A 24,840-nucleotide genomic window follows, 5' to 3' on the forward strand; every position below is an offset into this window, starting at 1 on the left:
TTAATAGGATTGGCGAACTTGAAAAAGCTATGGGAACTTTGGGTTCAACCTTTTCATCTTTACGAGTTTAGAGAGAAAGCTTATGTGGGAAAGGAGCAAAAGTTTATGTATGCCTCTAAAGTGCCTAAACCAAAGAAATATTATTATAGGCCTAAAATTGACAAAGCCCCTAGTACCACTACAAATGGGGGAGCTTATAATATCAATGCACCACCCTTTGATAACACTTGAGTTACACTTTCTGCGCCTAGCTGAAAGGCGTTAAAGAAAAGCGCTTATGGGAGACAACCCATGTTTTTACTCCAGTATTTTTGTTTTAAATTTGTGTCTTGGAAGTTGTTTACTACTGTAGCAACCTCTCCTTATCTTAGTTTTAAGTTTTGTTGTGCCAAGTAAAGTCTTTGATAGTAAAGTAAGTACTAGATTTGGATTACTGCGCAGTTCCAGATTTCTTTGCTGTCACGAATCTGGGTCTACCTCCCTGTAGGTAGCTCAGAAAATTAAGCCAATTTACGTGCATGATCCTCAGATATGTATGCAACTTTCATTCAATTTGAGCATTTTCATTTGAGCAAGTCTGGTGGCCTAATAAAATCCATCTTTACGGACTGTTCTGTTTTGACAGATTCTGCCTTTTATTTTGCATTGCCTCTTTTGCTATGTTGGATGAATTTCTTTGATCCATTAATGTCCAGTAGCTTTATGCAATGTCCAGAAGTGTTAAGAATGATTGTGTCACCTCTGAACATGTGAATTTTTATTATGCACTAACCCTCTAATGAGTTGTTTCGAGTTTGGTGTGGAGGAAGTTTTCAAGGATCAAGAGAGGAGTATGATGCAATATGATCAAGGAGAGTGAAAGCTCTAAGCTTGGGGATGCCCCGGTGGTTCACCCCTGCATATTCTAAGAAGACTCAAGCGTCTAAGCTTGGGGATGCCCAAGGCATACCCTTCTTCATCGACAACATTATCAGGTTCCTCCCCTGAAACTATATTTTTATTCCGTCACATCTTATGCACTTTGCTTGGAGCGTCGATTTGTTTTTGTTTTTGTTTTGTTTGAATAAAATGGATCCTAGCATTCACTTTATGGGAGAGAGACACGCTCCGCTGTAGCATATGGACAAATATGTCCTTAGGCTCTACTCATAGTATTCATGGCGAAGTTTCTTCTTCGTTAAATTGTTATATGGTTGGAATTGGAAAATGCTACATGTAGTAACTCTAAAATGTCTTGGATAATTTGATACTTGGCAATTGTTGTGCTCATGTTTAAGCTCTTGCATCATATACTTTGCACCAATTAATGAAGAAATACTTAGAGCTTGCTAATTTGGTTTGCATATTTAGTTTCTCTAGAGTCTAGATAACATCTAGTATTGAGTTTTGAACAACAAGGAAGACGGTATGGAGTCTTATAATGTTTACAATATGTCTTTTATGTGAGTTTTGCTGTACCGTTCATCCTTGTGTTTGTTTCAAATAACCTTGCTAGCCTAAACCTTGTATCGAGAGGAATACTTCTCATGCATCCAAAATACTTGAGCCAACCACTATGCCATTTGTGTCCACCATACCTACCTACTACATGGTATTTATCCGCCATTCCAAAGTAAATTGCTTGAGTGCTACCTTTAAAATTCCATCATTCACCTTTGCAATATATAGCTCATGGGACAAATAGCTTAAAAACTACTGTGGTATTGAATATGTACTTATGCACTTTATCTCTTATTAAGTTGCTTGTTGTGCGATAACCATGCTTCAGGGACGCCATCAACTATTCTTTGTTGAATATCATGTGAGTTGCTATGCATGTCCGTCTTGTCTGAAGTAAGAGAGATCTACCACCTTTATGGTTGGAGCATGCATATTGTTAGAGAAGAACATTGGGCCGCTAACTAAAGCCATGATTCATGGTGGAAGTTTCAGTTTTGGACACATATCCTCAATCTCATATGAGAATAATAATTGTTGCCACATGCTTATGCATTAAAGAGGAGTCCATTATCTCGTTGTCCATGTTGTCCCGGTATGGATGTCTAAGTTGAGAATAATCAAAAGCGAGAAATCCAAAATGCGAGCTTTCTCCTTAGACCTTTGTATAGGCGGCATGGAGGTACCCCATTGTGACACTTGGTTAAAACATGTGCATTGCAAAGATACGGTAGTCCAAGTTAATTAGGACAAGGTGCGGGCACTATTAGTATACTATGCATGAGGCTTGCAACTTGTAAGATATAATGTACATAACTCATATGCTTTATTACTACCATTGACAAAATTGTTTCATGTTTTCAAAATAAAAGCTCTAGCACAAATATAGCAATCGATGCTTTCCTCTTTGAAGGACCATTCTTTTTACTTTTATGTTGAGTCAGTTCACCTATCTCTCTCCACCTCAAGAAGCAAACACTTGTGTGAACTGTGCATTGATTCCTACATACTTGCATATTGTACTTGTTATATTACTCTATGTTGACAATTATCCATGAGATATACATGTTACAAGTTGAAAGCAACCGCTGAAACTTAATCTTCCTTTGTGTTGCTTCAATGCCTTTACTTTGATTTATTGCTTTATGAGTTAACTCTTATGCAAGACTTATTAATACTTGTCTTGAAGTACTATTCATTAAAAGTCTTTGCTTTATGATTCACTTGTTTACTCATGTCATTACCATTGTTTTGATCGCTGCATCCACTACATATGTTTACAAATAGTATGATCAAGGTTATGATGGCATATCACTTCAGAAATTATCTTTGTTATCGTTTTACCCGCTCGGGACGAGCGAGAACTAAGCTTGGGGATGCTTGATACGTTTCCGACGTATCGATAATTTCTTATGTTCTATGCCATATTATTGATGATACCTACATGTTTTATGCACACTTTATGTCATATTCGTGCATTTTACGGAACTAACCTATTAACAAGATGCCGAAGTGCCAGTTCCTGTTTTCTGCTGTTTTTGGTTTCAGAAATCCTAGTAACGAAATATTCTCGGAATTGGACGAAACGAAGACCCAGGAGCCTATTTTGCCACGAACCTTCCAGAAGACCGAAGAGCATACGAAGTGGGGCCACGAGGTGGCCAGACCATAGGGCCGCGCGGCCAAGGAGGGGCCCGCGCCGCCCTATGGTGTGGGCCCCCCGTTAGCCCCCCGACTTTGCCCTTCCGCCTACTTAAAGCCTCCGTCGCGAAACCCCTGAGGCGAAAAAAACCACGATACGGAAAACCTTACTGAGACGCCGCCGCCGCCGATCCCATCTCGGGGGATTACGGGAGATCTCCTCCGGCACCCTGCCGGAGAGGGGATTCATCTCCCGGAGGACTCTACACCGCCATGGTCGCCTCCGGAGTGATGAGTGAGTAGTTCACCCCTGGACTATGGGTCCATAGCAATAGCTAGATGGTTGTCTTCTCCTCATTGTGCTTCATTGTTGGATCTTGTGAGCTGCCTAACATGATCAAGATCATCTATACGTAATACTCTATGTTGTGTTTGTCGGGATCCGATGGATAGAGAATACCATGTTATGTTAATTATCAAGTTATTACATATGTGTTGTTTATGATCTTGCATGCTCTCCGTTACTAGTAGAGGCTCGGCCAAGTTTTTGCTTTTAACTCCAAGAGGGAGTATTTATGCTCGATAGTGGGTTCATGCCTGCATTGACACTGGGATAGTGACGAGAAAGTTCTAAGGTTGTGTTGTCGTTGTTGCCACTAGGGATAAAACATTGGCGCTATGTCCGAGGATGTAGTTGTTGATTACATTACGCACCATACTTAATGCAATTGTGCTGTTGCTTTGCAACTTAATACTGGAAGGGGTTCGGACGATAACCTGAAGGTGGACTTTTTAGGCATAGATGGAGTTGGATGGCGGTCTATGTACTTTGTCGTAATGCCCAATTAAATCTCACTGTACTTATCATGACATGTATGTGCATTGTTATGCCCTCTCTATTTGTCAATTGCCCGATTGTAATTTGTTCACCCAACATGCTTTTATCTTATGGGAGAGACACCTCTAGTGAGCTCGTGGACCCCGGTCCATTCTTTTAATGCTGAAATACAAATCTGTCTGCAATACTTGTTTCTCTGTTTTCTCTGCAAACAATCATCTTCCACACAATACGGTTAATCCTTTGTTACGGCAAGCCGGTGAGATTGACAACCTCAGCTGTTTCGTTGGGGCAAAGTACTTTGGTTGTGTTGTGCAGGTTCCACGTTGGCGCCGGAATCTACGGTGTTGCGCCGCACTATATCCCGCCGCCATCAACCTTCAACGTGCTTCTTGACTCCTACTGGTTCGATTAAACCTTGGTTTCTTACTGAGGGAAACTTGCCGCTGTGCGCATCACACCTTCCTCTTGGGGTTCCCAACGGACATGTCAACTACACGCATCACCCGGCAACGACGCCAGAAAAGTGCTTGATATCTACGGGAGCTTCTATTCTTGTAGACAGTGTTGGGCCTCCAAGAGCAGAGGTTTGTAGAACAGCAGAAAGTTTCCCTTAAGTGGATTACCCAAGGTTTATCGATCTCAGGGAGGAAGAGGTCAAAGATATCCCTCTCATGCAACCCTGCAACCACAAAGCAAGAAGTCTCTTGTGTCCCCAACACACCTAATAGGTGTACTATTTCGGCGAAGAGATAGTGAAATACAGGTGGTATGAATATATATGAGCAGTAGCAACGGCACCAGAAAAGTGCTTTGCCCGGGACGAGTAAACAAGCGATAGAGTAACGCAGCGGTAGTAACGCAGCAGTAGTAACGCGATAAAACGAGTAAACAAGCAGCGATAGCGATATTTAGGAACAAGGCCTAGGGATTAGACTTTCACTAGTGGACACTCTCAACATTGATCACATAACAGAATAGATAAATGCATACTCTACACTCTTGTTGGATGATGAACACATTGCGTAGGATTACACGAACCCTCAATGCCGGAGTTAACAAGCTCCACAATTCAATGTTCATATTTAAATAACCTTAGAGTGCAAGAAAGATCAACACGACTAAACCAAGTACTAACATAGCATGCACACTGTCACCTTCACGCCACGTAGGAGGAATAGATCACATCAATACTATCATAGCAATAGTTAACTTCACAATCTACAAGAGATCGTGATCATAGCATACGCCAAGTACTAACACGGATGCACACACTGTCACCATTACACCGTGCAGGAGGAATAAAACTACTTTAATAACACATCACTAGAGTAGCACATAGATAAATTGTGATACAAAACATATTGCAATCATAAAGAGATATAAATAAGCACTTCAATACGCCATTCATAACAGTGAGTAAGTATTCCGTGAAATATAGCCTAAGAGACCCACACGGTGCACACACTTGTCACCTTTACACACGTGGGACAAGGAGTCTCCGGAGATCACATAAGTAAAACTCTCTTGACTAGCATAGCGACATCTAGATTACAAGCATCATCATATGAATCTCAATCATGTAAGGCAACTCATGAGATTATTGTATTGAAGTACATAGGAGAGAGATGAACCACATAGCTACCGGTACAGCCCCGAGCCTCGATGGAGAACTACTCCTCCTCATGGGAGCGAGCAGCGGTGATGAAGATGGCGGTGGAGATGGCAGCGGTGTCGATGGAGAAGCCTTCCGGGGGCACTTCCCCGCTCCGGCAGGGTGCCGGAACGGGAGACTCCTGTCCCCCAGATCTTGGCTTCGCGATGGCGGCGGCTCTGGAAGGTTTTCCGTATCGTGGTTTTTCGTATCAGGGTTTTCTCGACGGAGGCTTTAAATAGGCGGAAGGGCAGAGTCAGAGGGTCGAAGAAGCGGTGGCACCATAGGCTGGCGCGGCCAGGGCCCAGGCCGCGCCACCCTATCATCTGGGGCCCACAGGGCCCCCTCTGGCGGCTCTCGGGTGTTACGGATGCTTCCGGTGAAAATAGGAACACGGGTCTTGATTTCGTCCGATTCGAGAATATTTCGTTACTAGGATTTACGAAACCAAAAACAGCGAGACAACGACAGCGGCACTTCGGCATCTTGTTAATAGGTTAGTTCCAGAAAATGCACGAATATGACATAAAGTGTGCGTAAAACATGTAGGTATCATTAATAATATGGCATGGAACATAAGAAATTATCGATACGTCGGAGACGTATCAGCTAGTCTTGTTATTGAGATAGAAATACTGTTAAAATCTGATAAGAAACTTTACGGATTGGTACCGTATTGTTAATGAATCAAGAAATGATTAAGTCCTATTGCAAACTTTTAGTAAACCTCACATTTTTGATTCAAAGAGCTATGGTTTCAATTAGTACCTAAAGTTATCTTGTCTCCGTCAAACTTGAAGTTCAAATTTGTTTGAAAAGTAAGGAGCTGAAAATTTAGTTTTCAGAAATAATCAAGGTATGAGATATATGAGATATCTAAGACCTTATTGCAAGATGATAGAATATTATATGGTGAGACTACATAAACTCATAAGTTTTATGGGAATGTATGAAGGTTGAAGACGCCAGGCGTCACAATCCTCCAAATATTGGGGCACTAACGATATTCGCATATCCATGAAGTTATCATCCTTAGTATGCACCGTTGCTAAGACTCGTCGTATCGAAGCATCACGTGATGATCGGGTGTGATAGATTCTACGTGTGCATACAACGGGTGCAAGCCAGATTTGCACATGCGAATACCAAGGTTAAAACTTTATAAGCCTAGCATGTACAAACATGGTCTCAGAAAGTCATCATGATACAATGGATAAAATTATGAGTGAAATTGTTCATCATATTACAAGGTTACTAATAGTGAAATCCAGAACACTTATCATATGATGATCAACTTCAAAGTAAGAACCTCAAGGTTATTGGTATTTGACCAACAAACCTAGAAGTTAATGATATTGAAGTGTTTTCTGAATAATGAGGAAAGCTAAAAGAGAAACTGCAAAAGATATTTTGGCAAAAAGAAAAGAAAAGACTAGAAAGTCTAGCTCAGGTGTATATAAATGATATACATGTTATGGTTGTATTCCTAGTTAAGTCACACTATGAAATTCTTGGGTATTAGTACTATATTGGTTGGTATGAAGTGTCATACAAAACAACGCAATACAAGAATACAACGGCCTAAGTGACTGACAAGGAATATGATAGGAATGCACGTCTAGAACAAAATAAAGTGTTATTATGTTCGTCGTTGGCATTCTATCTAGCCCTTAGAATTTATAATAAAGAACTTAATAATTGTTATTTTGCTCTGGTCAAATGAAAACAATGAGTTGTTCAAATTATGACATTACTCCATGTACGATGGATAAGTTATTATAAATCTTAATGGTGAAACACACATACATAACATCGACGCTCAAATGCCATAAGGCAAATGATTTGAATTCCACTTATTTGTGGAACCGCCATTTAGGTCATGTTAGAAAGGAATGCATGAAGGAACTCCATGCAAATGGATTTTTGGAGTCATTTGATTTTTGAATCATTTGGCGCTTGCAAATCTTTTCTAAAAAGAATGACTAAAATACCGTTCATAGGCCAAGAGTTGAACGGGCAACTAACTTAGTGGAAACATACATGCTGATGTATGTGGTTCACCAGGCATAGTTGTGTGCGGGAGATTCTTCTACTTCATAAAAACTTCCAACAATGAATTGAGTATATATATGGATATATTCAATAAGGAAGAAGTTTGAAACATTTGAATGGATTCAAATAAATTTCAGTATGAAGTGGAAATCATCGTAATAGAAATCAAATATCTATGATTGGATCATGGTGGAAATATTTGAATTACGAGTTTTAGCGGACATCTAAGAGAGTTATGAAATTGTTCTACAACTTACGTTTCTTGGAGTATCATAGTGATGATGAAGTATCCAAGAGATATATCCAAACTTTGTTGGATCAATGATGAGATAAAATATTGATGCCATTATATTTTTGTGGATTATGCTTTAGTGACTACCGCTTTTACACTGAATAGAGCATCATCATGATCCGTTGAAATGACACCATACAAGTTGTGGCATGGGTATAAACCCTAATAGTCAACCAAAATCGAATGAATGTCTTTGTTGGTTATCCCAGAGATTTAATTGGGAATTCTTCCCACGAGACAAAGACAAAAGTGTTTGTCAATGTTTCTTATTTCCGAGAAATTGTTTCGAGTGAAGTATTTGAGTGGGAGGACAATATAATTTGATAAAGGTTTATGAACCTGAGCGTAATGATCAGAGTAGCGCAGCATCGGAATTGGTTTCGGAAGCGGCCACGACGATCATGGCTCTCATGACTACAAAGTGTTTTAGCCATGGAGATCGAAGTACATATTAAACCTTGTAGGTATGGTTTACTTTGTGATCAAATAAATGATTTGTGGACAAAGGATTGATTTTGAACAATGATAAACCAACTACAAAACAAAGAAGTTATGATGGGCCCTGACTCCGTTAAAATGGCCATGCGCCATGTAATCCAAGATAGATGAATACTTTATGAAAGTAAATGGATCTATGAAATTGATAGACTTGGATGAAATATCCTTGAAGAAAGCTTGACTTATCGAAAAAATGTTTACGACAAAGTTCAAAGAGTTGAATACGATAAGATTAGATCTTCCGTAGCAATGCTTATAGTCTATGTGGATTATTCTAGTAATCACTACATATTTCTTTTATGAGATATGCTAGTAGGATGGCAAAATACACTACTTAACAGAAGTATGTATACAAGATACAACCAAGAGTTTTGCTGGTCCGTGATATACTAGATAGGTATACAAGCTTCAATTGGATGAAGTAAGTATCATGGAGTTGGAATCTTCACCCGATGAAATAGTCAAAGAGTTTTTGATTTCATCAAAGACGATGGAGAGGCTTGCATTTGCAAGAAATTAAGTGGGAGCGCTAAGACACATTTATAATACTTTATGTAGGTGACATATAGTTGGTTATAAATGATGTAATTATATACTTGATTAAAAAGGTTTCATTGAGAATTAACTTCAATGAAAGGATATGGATCTGAAACAAATTTAGTGTCAAGATCTATGAAGATAGATTGAAACACATAAATAAGTTTAAGTCAAAGTACATATGATGGATATTGAAGTAGTTCAATATAGAAATATTAAGAAGATGTTCTTGTCATGTGAAGTTTTTAACAAGACTTGAGTATGTCTGACACTCAATGAGTAAAAACACATGAGTGATTTTAGATCACGAATAATATGTACAAAATCAGATATCTTGTGCTCAAAAATGTTATGAGCATATAACAGAATGATTCATGAGATGATCATTGGACGACAGTAAGAGTATCCTTGAGTACTTTAGAAGAACCAAGGATATATATATATATATATATATATTTTATATGGAGAAATGACAAACAAATCGCTGTAAGGTGATTACACCGATATTTGTTTTGTCACATATAAAAATAAAATTTCAATCTCAAATTAGACTAAGTGTTATTTTTAAAAGGTAGCATAATGAGCTAGAAGTTGTCTATGCTAGATTTAGAAGAGTTCTAAATATTGTGACGGATTCTACAAAAGAAGGCAGAATATGTCATTGTTTTGACAATGACAAAGGATGTTAAAGTCAAGAAGTTCTTTGAGAACTTGGTGTAGTTCCAATAGTGTCAGAACTTTGAAGCTATATTGTGTGTGACAATATTAGTGACATATTTCGAACAGCGGAATTAAGGTTCCACCGGAAGATCAAACATATTTAATGCCAACTCATTTGGAAATGAGTGATGCGTTGAGACGCAAATGAATTACAAAATACATACGTTTCGAGCGTGTCGAATCCGATGACTAAAAACCTCTCCCGTGAGCAATACATGATAAAGCACCCGGAAGGCCAAGGTGTTATATCTTAACAAATGTAAACTAGATTATTGACTCTAGTGCAAGTGGGAGATCGAAGGAGATATGCCCTAGAGGCAATAATAAAGTGGTTATTATTTATATCTTTATGTTTATGATAAATGTTTATATATCATGCTATAATTGTATTAATCGAAACATTAGTACATGTGTGATATGTAGACAACAAGAAGTCCCTAGTATGCCTCTTAAACTAGCTTGTTGATTAATGGATGATTAGTTTCATAATCATGAACATTGGATGTTATTAATAACAAGGTTATATCATTATATGAATGATGTAATGGACACACCCAATTAAGCGTAGCATAAGATCTCGTCATTAAGTTATTTGCTATAAGCTTTCGATACATAGTTACCTAGTCCTTATGACCATGAGATCATGTAAATCACTTATACCGGAAAGGTACTTTGATTACATCAAACGCCACTGCGTAAATGGGTGGTTATAAGGTGGGATTAAGTATCCGGAAAGTATGAGTTGAGGCATATGGATCAACAGTGGGATTTGTCCATCCCGATGACGGATAGATATACTCTGGGCCCTCTCGGTGGAATGTCGTCTAATGTCTTGCAAGCATATGAATATGTTCATAAGAGACCACATACCACGGTACGAGTAAAGAGTACTTGTCAGGAGACGAGGTTGAACAAGGTATAGATTGATACCGATGATCAAACCTCGGACAAGTAAAAATATCGCGTGACAAAGGGAATTGGTATCATATGTGAATGGTTCATTCGATCACTGAAGTCATCGTTGAATATGTGGGAGCCATTATGGATCTCCAGATCCCGCTATTGGTTATTGGTCGGAGTGAGTACTCAACCATGTCCGCATAGTTCACGAACCGTAGGGTGACACACTTAAAGTTGGATGTTGAAATGGTAGAACTTGAATATGGAATGGAGTTTGAATATTTGTTCGGAGTCCCGGATGAGATCCCGGACATCACGAGGAGTTCCGGAATGGTCCGGAGAATAAGATTCATATATAGGAAGTCATATTCCAAGTTTGGAAATGATTCGGTGCATTTATGGCAGGTTCTAGAAGGTTCTAGAAAAAGTCCGGAAGAAATCACCATGGAAAGTAGAGTCCCGGAGGGACTCCACCTTGCATGGCCAGCCAACCCTAAAGGGGAGGAGTCCAAGGTGGACTCCCCTAGGGTGGCCGGCCAACCCCCTCATGGAGGGGGGAATTCCACCCCAAGTGGGATTCCCACCTTGGGTAGGTTTCCCTACATATGGGAGGTTTCATTGTTGGGGTCTTATTCGAAGACTTGGATACCAACACTTGGGGATTTCCACCTATATAATGAGGAGGAGAGGGAGGGGGCTGCCCACTCTTGGCCGCACCACCTAGGGCTGCCCTTGGCCGGCGCCCTAGCCTCCCCTCTCTCCCCAAACCCTAGCGGTATCTCTCCTCCACCACATCCCGCACGCTTAAGCGAAGCTCCGCCGGATTTCTCCACCACCACCGACACCACGCCGTCGTGCTGTCGGATTCAAGAGGAGCTACTACTTCCGCTGCCCGCTGGAACGGGGAGGTGGACGTCGTCTTCATCAACAACCGAACGTGTGACCGAGTACGGAGGTGCTGCCCGTTCGTGGCGCCGGAAGCGATCGTGATCAAGATCTTCTACGCGCTTTTGCAAGCGGCAAGTGAACGTCTACCGCAGCAACAAGAGCCTCATCTTGTAGGCTTTGGAATCTCTTCAAGGGTGAGACTCGATATCCCCTCGTTGCTACCATCTTCTAGATTGCATCTTGGCTTGGATTGCGTGTTCGCGGTAGGAAATTTTTTGTTTTCTATGCAACGTTATCCTACAGTGATGCGTACAGCAGCAAGTTTCCCTCAGTAAGAAACCAAGGTTTATCGAACCAGTAGGAGTCAAGAAGCACGTCGAAGGTTGATGGCGGCGGGATGTAGTGCGGCGCAACACCAGGGATTCCGGCGCCAACGTGGAACCTGCACAACACAACCAAAGTACTTTGCCCCAACATAACAGTGAGGTTGTCAATCTCACCGGCTTGCTGTAACAAAGGATTAGATGTATAGTGTGGATGATGATTGTTTGGAAAAAACAGTAGAACAAGTATTGCAGTAGATTGTATTTGATGTAAAGGAATGGACCGGGGTCCACAGTTCACTAGAGGTGTCTCTCCCATAAGATAAATAGCATGTTGGGTGAACAAATTACAGTTGGGCAATTGACAAATAGAGAGGGCATGACCATGCACATACATGATATAATGAGTATAGTGAGATTTAATTGGGCATTACGACAAAGTACATAGACCGCTAGCCAGCATGCATCTATGCCTAAAAAGTCCACCTTCGAGTTATCATCCGAACCCCTTCCGGTATTAAGTTGCAAACAACGAGACAATTGCATTAAGTATGGTGCGTAATGTAATCAATAACTACATCTTCGGACATAGCATCAATGTTTTATCCCTAGTGGCAACGAGCACATCCACAACCTTAGAACTTTCCATCACTTGTCCCAAATTTAATGGAGGGATGAACCCACTATCGAGCATAAATACTCCCTCTTGGAGTTAAGAGTAAAAACTTGGCCAGAGCCTCTACTAATAACGGAGAGCATGCAAGATCATAAACAACACATAGGTAATAGATTGATAATCAACATAACATAGTATTCTCTATCCATCGGATCCCAACAAACACAACATATAGAATTACAGATAGATGATCTTGATCATGTTAGGCAGCTCACAAGATCCGACAATGAAGCACATGAGGAGAAGACGACCATCTAGCTACTGCTATGGACCCATAGTCCAGGGGTGAACTACTCACTCATCACTACGGAGGCGACCATGGCGGTGAAGAGTCCTCCGGGAGATGATTCCCCTCTCCGGCGGGGTGCCGGAGGCGATCTCCAGAATCCCCGAGATGGGATTGGCGGCGGCGGCGTCTGCGGAAGGTTTTCCGTATCGTGGCTCTCGGTACTGGGGGTTTTGCGATGGAGGCTTTAAGTAGGCGGAAGGGCAGCCTCGGAGGGGTCACGGGGGCCCCACACGCTAGGGCCGCGCGGGCCCCCCCTGGGCCGCGCCGCCCTAGTGTGGCGGCGCCCCGTGGCCCCACTTCGTCTTCTCTTCGGTCTTCTGGAAGCTTCGTGGCAAAATAGGCCCCTGGGCATTGATTTCGTCCAATTCCGAGAATATTTCCTTACTAGGATTTCTGAAACCAAAAACATCGAGAAAACGAGCAAGCGGCTCTTCGGCATCTCGTTAATAGGTTAGTGCCGGAAAATGCATAAATATGACATAAAGTATGCATAAAACATGTAGATATCATCAATAATGTGGCATGGAACATAAGAAATTATCGATACGTCGGAGACGTATCATGCAACTATATGGAGGAAAGGTTGCAATGCACTAGAGAGACGCTAGCAAAGCTCAACGAGACAGACACAAAATTGCTCAACTACCGGTGCAGTAAAGTAAACTTAGGCCTTCACTTGATTCTTCTAGCACTTCACTTTTCTTTTTGAATTTTTCTTTTGTAACGCAGCTATGTAGCTCTTTTTTGCTTCTTTTCACTTTTCTGTATTTTTTTTATAACACAACTCCTTGATAACACGGCCAACAAGATATGCAAAGCACCAAAATCCTAATGAGCAGCCTGTCGAGCGGTAAAACTAGTCTCTTCTGGGGAAGTTCCTAGTCACTTTATATCGATATGGTGTGTCTATGGTTGGAAACAAGCACACTGTACGCTATGTGGACTCGGAGTAACAAAACTGACACTAGACGATAATAGAGATTCAAACCCTAACAATACTAGATGCAAGAAAAGATATGCAAAAACAACTACGAAAAGCAACTAAAACTTGAAATTAGTGCAATCTAAAGCTATGGCAAACCCTAACCCTAATTTTTTTTGGCTTTTTCTAGATAGGAAACACTCACAACTCAACTATGGGGTGGATTGTGGATGGCTTACCGAGGAAAACTGGAAATCTGATACCAAGATGATAAGGGGTGGCCCGATCTTCTCAGTAAGCAACGGTGGTGATGATGATCACGGGGTGATAGCTGCGGAGGAACACGACGATGTAGTGGAAGATAACTTGTATGACGCAACGAGATCTCTCGATTGGTCTCTGTCGCCAATGCAACAGCTCTCAACCCTGCAAGATATTCGCAACTCCACACACTTGCGCACGTAGCCGCCGACCACGAAGCGTTAAGTTGCAACCGTCTAATTCCCAATATAATAGCAGATCACACAAGAATTTAACAGGATCTACACAATATCAAGCAATATGGTGTAGGGAATTCAATAGTTTTGCAGAGCAAACAACTAAGAACTAGGGTTTATCTTAAACGTGGTCTAAAGCAGCTAGGGGGCGCCCTGGGCACTTATATAGGCGTCCGGGATGACCTCTGGTCGAAAAACTACGAGAATAACCGACCCAGAATAGATCTGGTCGAGACAGACTTGGACACGGCCGGTCTGGGGGCCGGTCGACCGGGCCTGGGACCGGCCGGTCCGGTCTGGATCGGGCCAGAGACCGGATGGCGACCGGGTGGCGGGGCGTGTAGCTCAGTACCCTGCCCGGTTGCAGTCAGCGGATTGCCCGGTTGGCGCCGGGCCGGATCCGGCGTGCCGCCCGGTCGGACCGGGCCAGGGACCGGGTGCGCCGGCGTGGCGGCCGGTCTGACCGGGTGCTGGGCCGGCCTGGACTTCTTATTCTCTTCTCGCGCATGCCTCCCGCTCCTCCCTCGCGTGTCTATGAGATATCTTCATGTCCAACTCCTTGTCCAGCTCCACATCCATCTTCACGTCCAGCTGCTCCTCTCCTCCTCGTGCGATGCTTGTCTCCTCTTCATACCTGATGATACATAAGTAATAGGATTTAGGTAGTATAAATTTCCGATCAATCAAAGTATCGTTTAGGAACAAGTTCACCTGTTGTTTAAGTAACTTCGCACGAGCTCTTGTAATAGGTCCAATCCTGACTTCATTGGACTTGAGTCACAGCAGGCTCATATTCAGTAGGTAATAACGGAGGTGGTAGTGTGGTAGGGATGTCCTCATCACTTGGTGGGTTGGCTAAAGCTAGTGGAGTCCCTCCGGGACTCCACCTGCCATAGTGAATTATTCCGGATGATTCTAGAACCTTCCGAAACCTTCCATAAATTCACCGGACTATTTCCAAACTTGGAATGTGACTTCCTATATATGAATCTTATTCTCCGGACCATTCCGGAACTCCTCGTGATGTCATAGATCCCATCCGAGACTCCGAGAAATATTCAAACTCCATTCCATATTCCATATCTACTTAAAACGACATCGAACCTTATGTGTGTCACCCTACGGTTCGTGAACTATGCAGACATGATCGAGACTCTTCTCCGATCAATAACTAATAGTGGGACCTGGAGATCCATAATAGCTCCCACATATTCAACGATGACTTCGTGATCGAAAGAACCATTTACATATGATACTGATTCCATTTGTCTTGCGATATTTTACTTATCCGAAGTTTGATCTTCGGTATCTCTATACCTAGTTCAACCTCATCACCGATAAGTACTCTTTACTCGTACCGTGATATAACATCCCTTGTGATCCAGTCACATGCTTGCAAGCTAATTGGATGACATTCCACTGAGAGGGCCCAGAGTATATCTATCCGTCATTTGGATGGACAAATCCCACTATTGATCCACGTGTTTCAACCTATACTTTCTAAACACTTACTGCGACCTTTATAGCTACCCATTTACGAAGTAGTGTTTCATGTCATCAAAGTATCCATCAAGTGTAGGTGATTAACATGATCTCATGGTCGAATGATTAGGTTACTATGTATCTTTAAAGCTTGAAGCAAAACGAACTTACTGACTTGATCATATGCTATTCTTACTATGGGTGTATGTCCATCACATCATTCACCTAATGATATGATCTTGTTATTAATAAAATCAAATGTTCACGATCAGGAAACCATGATCATCTATTAATCAATAAGCTAGTTTTAACAAGAGGCTTACTAGGAACTCTTTTATGTTTACAAAACACACAAGTATTAATGTTTCCGGTTAATACAATTATAACATGGGATGTAAACATTTATCATGAACACTAAGATATAACAATAAACACTTTTATTATTGCCTCTTGGGCATATCTCCAACAGTCACAATTATCAATTGTCCAACTGTAATTTGTTCACTCAACACATGTTATTTGTTTGGAGAGTTACCACTAGTGTAGATAGCTGGGAACCCCGGTCCTTCTATCATCATCGTTGCTCTATAGTCAACTACGCACTGGAATATTTTCTGGTGCCATTTCCTCGATGTTGCTGCTGATGTGTTACCATTGCCATTGCTTTCATATTACTGTTGCTTTCACATCACCCATGTTACTAGTACTTTTCTAGGTGCATAAATTGACAACTCCGCTGTTAAGGCTTATAAGTATTCTTTACCTCCACTTGTGTCGAATCAATAAATTTGGGTTTTACTTCCCTCGAAGACTGTTGCGATCCCCTATACTTGTGGGTCATTAGTCCCTTGTTTGTTCTTAATTGGCCTTGGGATCAATCACTAGGGGTGAATTTGCTCATGTATATGGCTTCAACTATCTATGGCTCCTCTCTAGAATAAACTATGAAAAGACTATCTTTTTGCTTCACTAATTATGACAACCACACAAATACTATCAATTTGCTAGAACACTTACTCCCTTGAGTTACTCCACTTCACTTCACTTTATCTCATTTTATTTTATTGCACTTTACTTTTCTTGTATTAGTTTTACTCATTGCATTTTAATTTCAGCACATATAGTTTCATAGTAAAACATCTTCACACACACACATTATAGATCCTAGCTTTGCATAGAAGGCCATATAAGTGGGTAGAGAATAGATACTTTGCCTTCACCTCCTCGTGGGTTCGACACTCAAATACTTATCGAATTGTACTGCGATGTTCCCATGCACTTGGGGTTTATTCGCGGCCAGTACGGGTGGGCCTTGCACATACTAGTGGTCATTAAACCTCCTGGAGAATTCTCTTCAACTCCAACTTGCATGGATGTGTAGACGACGTGATATTCTTCCATAAATGCTCCTGAGTTCGCCTTAAAGGTGTGATTCCTGCACAACACAATTTAAAACAAGAGATTGCACATCTTTGCAATAATTAGTCATTAGTAGCAAGGCTGGAGATACTCTTAATCATTTATTTTACTTAAAATGTGATTTAACGCGAAGAATGATGGCTATTTTCACAACCATTAGTGACCAGCCGGAAAGTTCTTCCCAGGTGCGCATGAGTGAGGATAAAGTGCACAGAAAAGATATGTGTTGGTCTGTGAGACTAATCTAGATGTCCTAAAGAGCTGCCACGGGTGACAGACCCGGCCCGGGGTTGGTCGGGGTGTTACAACATAGACCCTTCTATATTTTAAGGAATATATAAATAATAATGCTTATGTGATTCTGAGATACGAATATCCACCTCCTTTTTATCATTCAGAATAAGCATTCTATAAAGTTAAAAAAAATTGAGGTCGAGTTCCACGCAACGAGGGGAGGACGTGAGAATTTATAAAGAGAGTAAAGAAAATAAAATAAAAAATAAAAAATCTAGTACTCCCTCCGATTCATATTAATTGACTTCAATATGGATGTATCTAGAACTAAAATGTGTCTAGATACATCCACATTAGAGTCAATTAATATGGACCGGAGGGAGTAGTAGCTTCCACAAACTTTTACTATATCCTAGGTAATATGGTTATTTAGTCATATATGTTGTGGCAAGGATATTTTGTATTTCCTTTTCTAGTTATGAATAGTATTCTCTAGGACCTTCTAGATACAAGTAGAGCTAATTAATAGAGCCTCCTGAGGCCCATAAATAGGCATCTCACCTCTAGCCATGTAACCACACTATGCACCGGAAACGACAAATGTAGCTCGAGTTATATGTAGCTCACAAAATTCTAAAGTCATTTAATTTTTTACAAAAAGCTAAAAATAAATCGTACACATGTTCTACCAACGTTCAAAATTTTAACCTCTAATACCTTATTTTGGGTTGTGCAGAAATAACAAAATCCGGCACCTATAGTAGTGAACGGTGCGAAATTTCAAACCTCGAAATCTGTTAGATTTTTATTTTATTTTTTGTACAACTCTGAATATAAAGTATTTCAAGATGAAATTTTGCACGTCGGTAGAACAAAACAATGTCTACATCTAGATTTATCTTCAGATTTATCTGAAACTTTGAAATATCTTTAGAATTTGGGGAAAAAACAGCTACACGTAGCTTGGTGTAAAAAAAATCCACGCTGCACTATATACCCACTGCCTATTATCAATAAAAGACTGTGTTCTGCTAAAAAAAAAGACTGTGTTGCCTTAGATTTTATATTAGATCTAGTCTGTTAAGAGTTTGGTACTAAATATGTAGTCCGGAAAAATCCGAACGGCTTCAGCCGCCACCTCCAGTGAAAAATCCCTAACCGCCTCCACTTCAGCCTCCTCCATAGATCGGTTCCCCCTCCTCTGGTCGGCTTCGCCAGCGTCGGGAGGAGTGGGAAACCGATCTATGCGTAGAGTTTTCAATAAAAGTAGTTTTTTAAGTAGTCTATGTTAGGGTTTTAGTCGCCGTTTTCTTGTTGGTTTTCCCGCGATGGAGATGACATCGTCTGCCTGCAATAAGTGATCTTCAGCCTTTCGTTCGAGGACGAGATCTCCTTCCTGGCGTTAATGGTGGTGTTGAAAAATTACAATTATCTAGGTATGAGTGTTCAGATCTTGCTTCGCCAGATCGATCTTGGATCTTTTCTGATGGTTGCCGCGAGGAGGATTATCATCGCAGTTTTTGTCCCGATTGCTACATCCTCGATAATGGTGATTCGTACTCTCGGCTCTCCATCAATGTCGACAAGGCAGATCGGTTTTTATTCTCTGACATACTGGTGTTAGTACTCTTGCCGATGTTGATTGACTACTTTAATGGTTGCGCGCATGCACGCAGCCTTGACATTACGGCTCAAATTAAAATTATGGGAGAACCTTCGTTGGTATTTACAGGTCTATGGTTTGTTATCTATCTTTGGATGTTTTCAGGAAAGTACAAAATTATGTCTTGAAAGAAGAAAGAGTTTGAAGACCTCGAAGATTTGCTAGTATCTTTTAGATTTTATTTTGTAATCGTTGGAGACAGCTCGTGTATCTCTGCTACGTACTATTTATTATTATAAATATACATGGTATTGATTGTTAAAAAAAACCTTTGACAGCCATCTCCCTAGAACGATATCTATATTTATAATGTCTACGTAGCAAGGTCCACATTGTACACCAAGGTGGAGTTTTTTCTTCACCCCTAGCTCAGATTCTTCGCCTGGAACGCCATCCTCACCGCGCTCTCTCTTCATTCGCCGGAACCCTCCCCAGCGCTTTGCTTGTTCGCTAGCTTCAGCATAATACCCGACGAACCCACTCACAGTCTCTACGCTCCACAAGCCCCTCGCCGGTCGCCGCAGTCCGGGCCTGTAACCCAACAATGGGGACATGCGCGCTGCTCGTGTGGTGTTTGATGAAATTCCACACAGGTATGCCCTGTCTTTGAACTCGCTTATATCTGCGTACAGTCGTGGAAGCTGGTACCGGGAGTGCCTGGAGTTATTCCATGAGTTCGTGCAGGCTTGTGCTGGTGATGGTGTTTAGCCAAACTGTGTTGCTGTGAGTACCGCGCTTCATGCTTGTGACCAGCTCAATGCCTTTGATTTCATGGTGTACGTGCTCCGGATTGCTGATGAGATCAGGCTTGATTTGGAGGTTGCAGCGTGGAATTCAGTAGTAGTGCTTTACGCTGAATGAGGGCGGTTGCAGTATGCACGGCAGTGGATTGAAAGGATGCCGTAAGAAAGATGCAGTCTGGTACAGGGCATGTCGATGAGGGAATTGATCTTTTCCAGCAAGCAGATGCTGAAGGCACCAGCACTTGGAATGCGCTGAGTTCTGGAGTGGTTCAAAAGGGACGACAATCTGATGTTCTCAGGTTGTTGCATGAGATGGGTGCTGGCATGCTCCCAAATGTAGCTAACACTCTCGATCATCATGGCTTCTGTACTGCTGTTCTCAACCCTACTGTAAGACCGGGAGCAAAGCAAGCTCATGGTTATGTGATCAGAAATAACTACCATCAGAGCAACAATGTTAAGAGTGCAGTGATTGATAGCTACTCGAAAGCTGGATTTCTTGATATACCCAGGAAGGTATTTGAATTGAATTAGAATAGAGGCACCTTTGCCTGGACATCTATCGTATTGTTGGCTGTCGCAGTTCATGGTGATGTTACAGACTAGGATGCAAGCGGGCAACCCGCAAAGCAAGTTTTGTCCAAAGGAGTAAGTCAACTCAGTGTAATTTCTCTTTTGACAGTGTAACATGAGGTTGATTTCTGGTATGCTTATATGCGGGCTTTCGCGGGATCCCGCTTGCAACCCTACTTGCAGAGGCTTTGGCCCTGTTCAAACAGGTCAGTGCCCGCACTAGGCCTGATACTGTATCTTTCACCCTGTGCTTAATGCATGTGCTCATGCGGTAAAAGGTACTAGCAGAAGCTCGCGAAAAAATTCACTTCACGCATGCTGTGCTTGCTACCAGTCCCATGATGGAGCAGTACACTTGCACAGTTTCTGAGCTCAGCCGTGCTGATATCCTCAAGGATGTGGATGCGCTCGAGCTTGTAAACAAGATGCCTTTTGAGCCAAATGCAAAGGTCTGGGGTGCATTTCTTAGTGGAGCTTGGTCGGTTTGTGTTTGACTGTTCATAATTGAGCCTCAGAACACAGGTAACTTTATTGTGATGGCTAATCTATACTCAAATGCTGCCAATGGGAAGAAGCTGAAATCATAAAAACATGCTGTGGGGAGTTGGATTGGAGAAATCTTGGGTGTAGTTGAAACTGATGGGATCTATGTTTTGTTAGGATTAGTTGCTGCAGATACATTGTCAGCAATGCTGGTAACATAAACTTAAATCCGGCTGTTTGTAGATTAATTGGGTTGAGTTTATAGACAAGAGCCTGGCATCAACCTAACAGTTAAATGAATACAATTTATAGCGATGACATATTGAATAGATCTAATAGTTGAGATGTGATTATCAAGCCTGATAGCATACCACTCTCCCCGTTCTCTGCACTGGTGGCCACGCTGCATTGCAGCTGTTGCCGCCTCCCCCCTGGTGGTCGTGTCCTGGTGCTTCTCTGCCCTGGCGAGGTTTTGTGGGTCTCCTGCTGCCTGTTTTTGTGTACTGCTGTCGTGGCCCGCGGCAGCGGAGCTCCTTCGGGAGCTGGTGCTCGATTCTATAGGGGATTTTACGGCTGTGAATGCAGGTGAGGGCTTTTGATTTCTACATATTTAATCAATTGTATTTGTTGCCAATTTGTATGATGGGGTAGTGATGATCTTAGAGAATGGCGTTTGTCTGGAAGGGAACTTGTGGTATGGTTTCAGTTGCTATCTTAATGCCTGATCATTTTAGCTATGTTGTCTGTTGTGATGCCTGATTTTGTTGTCGTTGCCTGTTGCTGCTATAGCTGTTGTGCGCACTAGTATTGGTCGTTTGATGCTGCAATTGAACCAAAAACAAGCCCTCCAAAACAACGCACCGTCTCACACGACGTCCATACTTATCACTAGTGTTCATTACTAGTTTTTATTATTTGTCAAAATCAGGACAGAGACAAAAGAAGAAGAAAAACGCAGCCTGTGCCTCTGTAGTGTTCGAAGTGAACTGAATTGGAGAGATAACCAACAATGGCTCTCGGTGGCTCTAACAATGACACTCAGCTGTCCTCTATCGTGTATCTAAAAAAATATGTGCTAGCAATAAGCATGAGAGGAGTTAGGTGGAACAAGCATAAACTAAACCGGCTTGCCATGTTAATTTTCAAGAGGGGTTCGCTGCACTGCCTGCTCCTAACTAGTACTCTAGTGGTTTGTGAAAATGTACCTTTTGGTGCTCCTCCTGCTTTTACTGTTCTTTGTGCTATTTTTTTCGATAAAGGGAATATATTAATATCAAGAAGATACCAATTACACTCAGCTTCTGCAACAACGCACCACCCTAATGGCACTACGGATGCACACAACCAAAAAAGGAAAAGAAAACTAAGAAACAAAAGTCCCGCTACAGTATCTCGGGCCTAACAACATCAATACATCCACCGCCAAGACAACACCTGAATTACAGACTCTCCAAAAAAAACGACGCCTTCAAGAAGGAAATAGTGCTCAAACACCGTCGTTGCCCGATCAAAGATCTTAGGTTTTCACCCTGAAGATAGTCCCCGCTCTCAAAACAATGTTCTTGGTACATGAATGTTTCAGATGTATGTGTTCGATGAAGAAAACCAGCAAAATTATGTTAGCGGGTGTTATGGTAGTCTTGCTACTCATTTCAGATAGGAAAACAATTAGTCTACTTTTTTTTTGCGGGTAACAATTAGTCTACTTCACTTCCATTGAACAGTTAGATCTTCATAAAAGAACTGAACCGGGGCATCTTTAAGAATGTTCCCACTCCTTTGCACGGTCTGCTCTCCTACAGCTACCCTTGTGTGCAAACCGCGAGGTGCGAGTGACCTTTACGCCATGACGCTGAAGGGCCATCCCATGCCCCTTCTCATCCGCAACGTCACTCCGCCGGCCGATGCCGACTGTGACCCGATGGTTCCTTGTCCTCAATGACCTCTCCAGATAAACCCTCTTCCGATCACCTGACCTCCGTGACAATGATCTCCCAGACTTATCACCGCGTCTCGCTGTCCTGTGTCTAGTGCAATCCTCTGACTCACTGTCGCTTGAACTCAAGTATGAGTTCTCTTCGATGTCGCCGTGCGAGCGTCTCCTCCTTTTGCGCCGTGCGCGTCTGACATCCCTCATTTTGACACAGGCGATTGCGCAGCCGTTCTTGCACGCCGAGAAGGAGCAGGAGATGCAGGACCAGACGATTGTGCAGACCCCATGGCAGACGCAGCGGCATATGCCCAGCTTGTAAACAAGGTAGAAGAACACCAAGACTGCGTTTGTATTTGTGGAGGAAAGTTGTCATGTGAGTCTCTGAATTAAGCAGGCATCTGTAGGAAGGGATTGTATCTATGTACCTAGGTAGAGGAGGAAGAGCATGGCGGCCATCTTTGCGAGGCTGGCGACGCAGAAGTTCTCGACGTAGCAGACGACGTCCCATGTCGAGCCGCAGGCGGAGCTGCGCTTGCATTGCGTGCGTCGTCAGGTGTGAGGGTTGCAGTTAGCGAAAAAAGGGGAAACTGAAGGATGGAGGCAGTTTTAGATGGAGAACCTGCAAGTCTTGCCGGAGAGGAAATCGAGTGGCTTGGAGAGGATGTCAGCGAGGACTTTGGTGAAGCCTGAAACCAGAGAGTCGATGATGTTCCCCATGAATCAATTCCTCCCTTGACCCTGGTATAGTATGTACCGGGGGTGTAGTGAGTCGCCTTGTATGAAGGAGAACACTGGCGCCATCAGAAATCAGAAATTACTGTAAACCTGTATGTCTAGTAATATTATCGGTAGTGGCTTAATTTGCTTGAGAAAGTGGAAGTAAAAGTGTAGAACCGAAGTCGATGATCAGGTCTAGAAAAATCCTCTTGGTTTTTGCCTGAATCAAATCGAACCTTGTAGTGCAACTGCCTGTAGAAGTACAAGCGGAAGGATATGATGCTTCTTCTTCGCCAGTCCTAGTCGCATCGCCGGACTCTGCCGGAGAAGAGAGAAGAAGCGGACGGCCGGTGTACCACTACGGAGAAGAGAAACTTGAGGAAAGAACGCTAACCGCACCCTGTTCCCTTCTCCTTCCACTTTTTTCTTCTAACGGAGATAAAACGGACACCCGTAACTTACGTTTAAGACCTCGTGCAGTGCATCACATAAGCAACGAAAATGGTTAAACGTCACTGCCCCTGATCCAGAGTTAAATTTACAAGGTTGGAAGGGCATATTTGATCAGGAAGCAAGCAAAGAAAGCAAGTCCCTCCATACCAGCTAGTAGTCTTGGTTAGGGAGTCTCCTTCTTTACTGAAAAAAAAAGCTCGAATGGTACGGTCCCTCTGTCACCTAGAATGAAAGAGGTGATTTCGTAGTTGTTGTTCGCACACGAACACATCACCGTGTACCCTCGACGCCGAGCGTGATGCGCGGCAGCACGCGCCGAGGGAGGCTCGCCGGAAGCGCGATACGCAAGACAGTCTGGCGGGCTCTTTTGTAGACCCGAAACCCCGCTCGCCCGGGAGGGACCCCGGCAGGGCTTGCGGCGGTTATGGGCTGCCCTAGGTCGGCCTGACCGCCCCTAGGACCTCGTGGATTCGCAGCCTCCAATCCTGGAGAACAACGAAGAACGAGAAGAAAGATACAAGGGCAGAGAGATAAAAGTAGATGAACACGAAAAAGTAGTAGATGTGTTTGTTCGATTGGTGTTGTTTCAATCGGCCTGCACCCCTCAAGTATATAAGGAGCGGCTGGACTTTCCGTGCAAGAAATAGGGTTGGATTCACGTCCAAAACCCTAAACTAGGTCCAATTCGGATGGTTTGAACCGAACTTTCCAAAACTGTTCGGTTTAAAACTGGCAGTACCTTGCGGGACAACTTTGAGGCAGTAAACGATCTCAAATCAAAATTTGGTAAACAACAAAGTTGTTCGTATTGAAAAAACGAAGAACTTTCATGTTAAATACTTTTCCATCTGAGTTAATCTTGACTTCTAAAATCGGCCGAACGTGAAAACGTTTGTGCAGTTTGCAGATGCACGTTTGATTTCTTTATGCTCCCGACCAGACACCGGAACCTTCCATGTCTGATAAAGTGCGTTCG

The 24,840-nt window shown here is 42.4% G+C and overlaps 1 protein-coding gene and 1 pseudogene across 1 annotated transcript; one reads left to right on the plus strand and one right to left on the minus strand.

The window, feature by feature from the left end:
• The window catches only part of LOC124695325, a 22,614-nt pseudogene extending 1,706 nt beyond the window's left edge, over nucleotides 1–20,908 (plus strand).
• Nucleotides 20,909–22,520: 1,612 nt separating this feature from the next.
• LOC124695326 lies at nucleotides 22,521–23,752 on the minus strand. Its single transcript, XM_047228182.1, has 4 exons — nucleotides 23,648–23,752; nucleotides 23,314–23,485; nucleotides 23,120–23,220; nucleotides 22,521–23,047 (listed from the first exon to the last, which is right to left on the minus strand). The coding sequence occupies exons 2-4, from the start codon at nucleotides 23,409–23,411 to the stop codon at nucleotides 22,521–22,523; spliced, it is 726 nt and encodes a 241-aa protein (XP_047084138.1). The 5' UTR covers nucleotides 23,412–23,485; nucleotides 23,648–23,752.
• Nucleotides 23,753–24,840: the final 1,088 nt, after the last annotated feature.

The sequence above is a fragment of the Lolium rigidum genome, chromosome 3 (genome assembly GCF_022539505.1).
Source record: "Lolium rigidum isolate FL_2022 chromosome 3, APGP_CSIRO_Lrig_0.1, whole genome shotgun sequence".
Classification (NCBI taxonomy): domain Eukaryota; kingdom Viridiplantae; phylum Streptophyta; class Magnoliopsida; order Poales; family Poaceae; genus Lolium; species Lolium rigidum.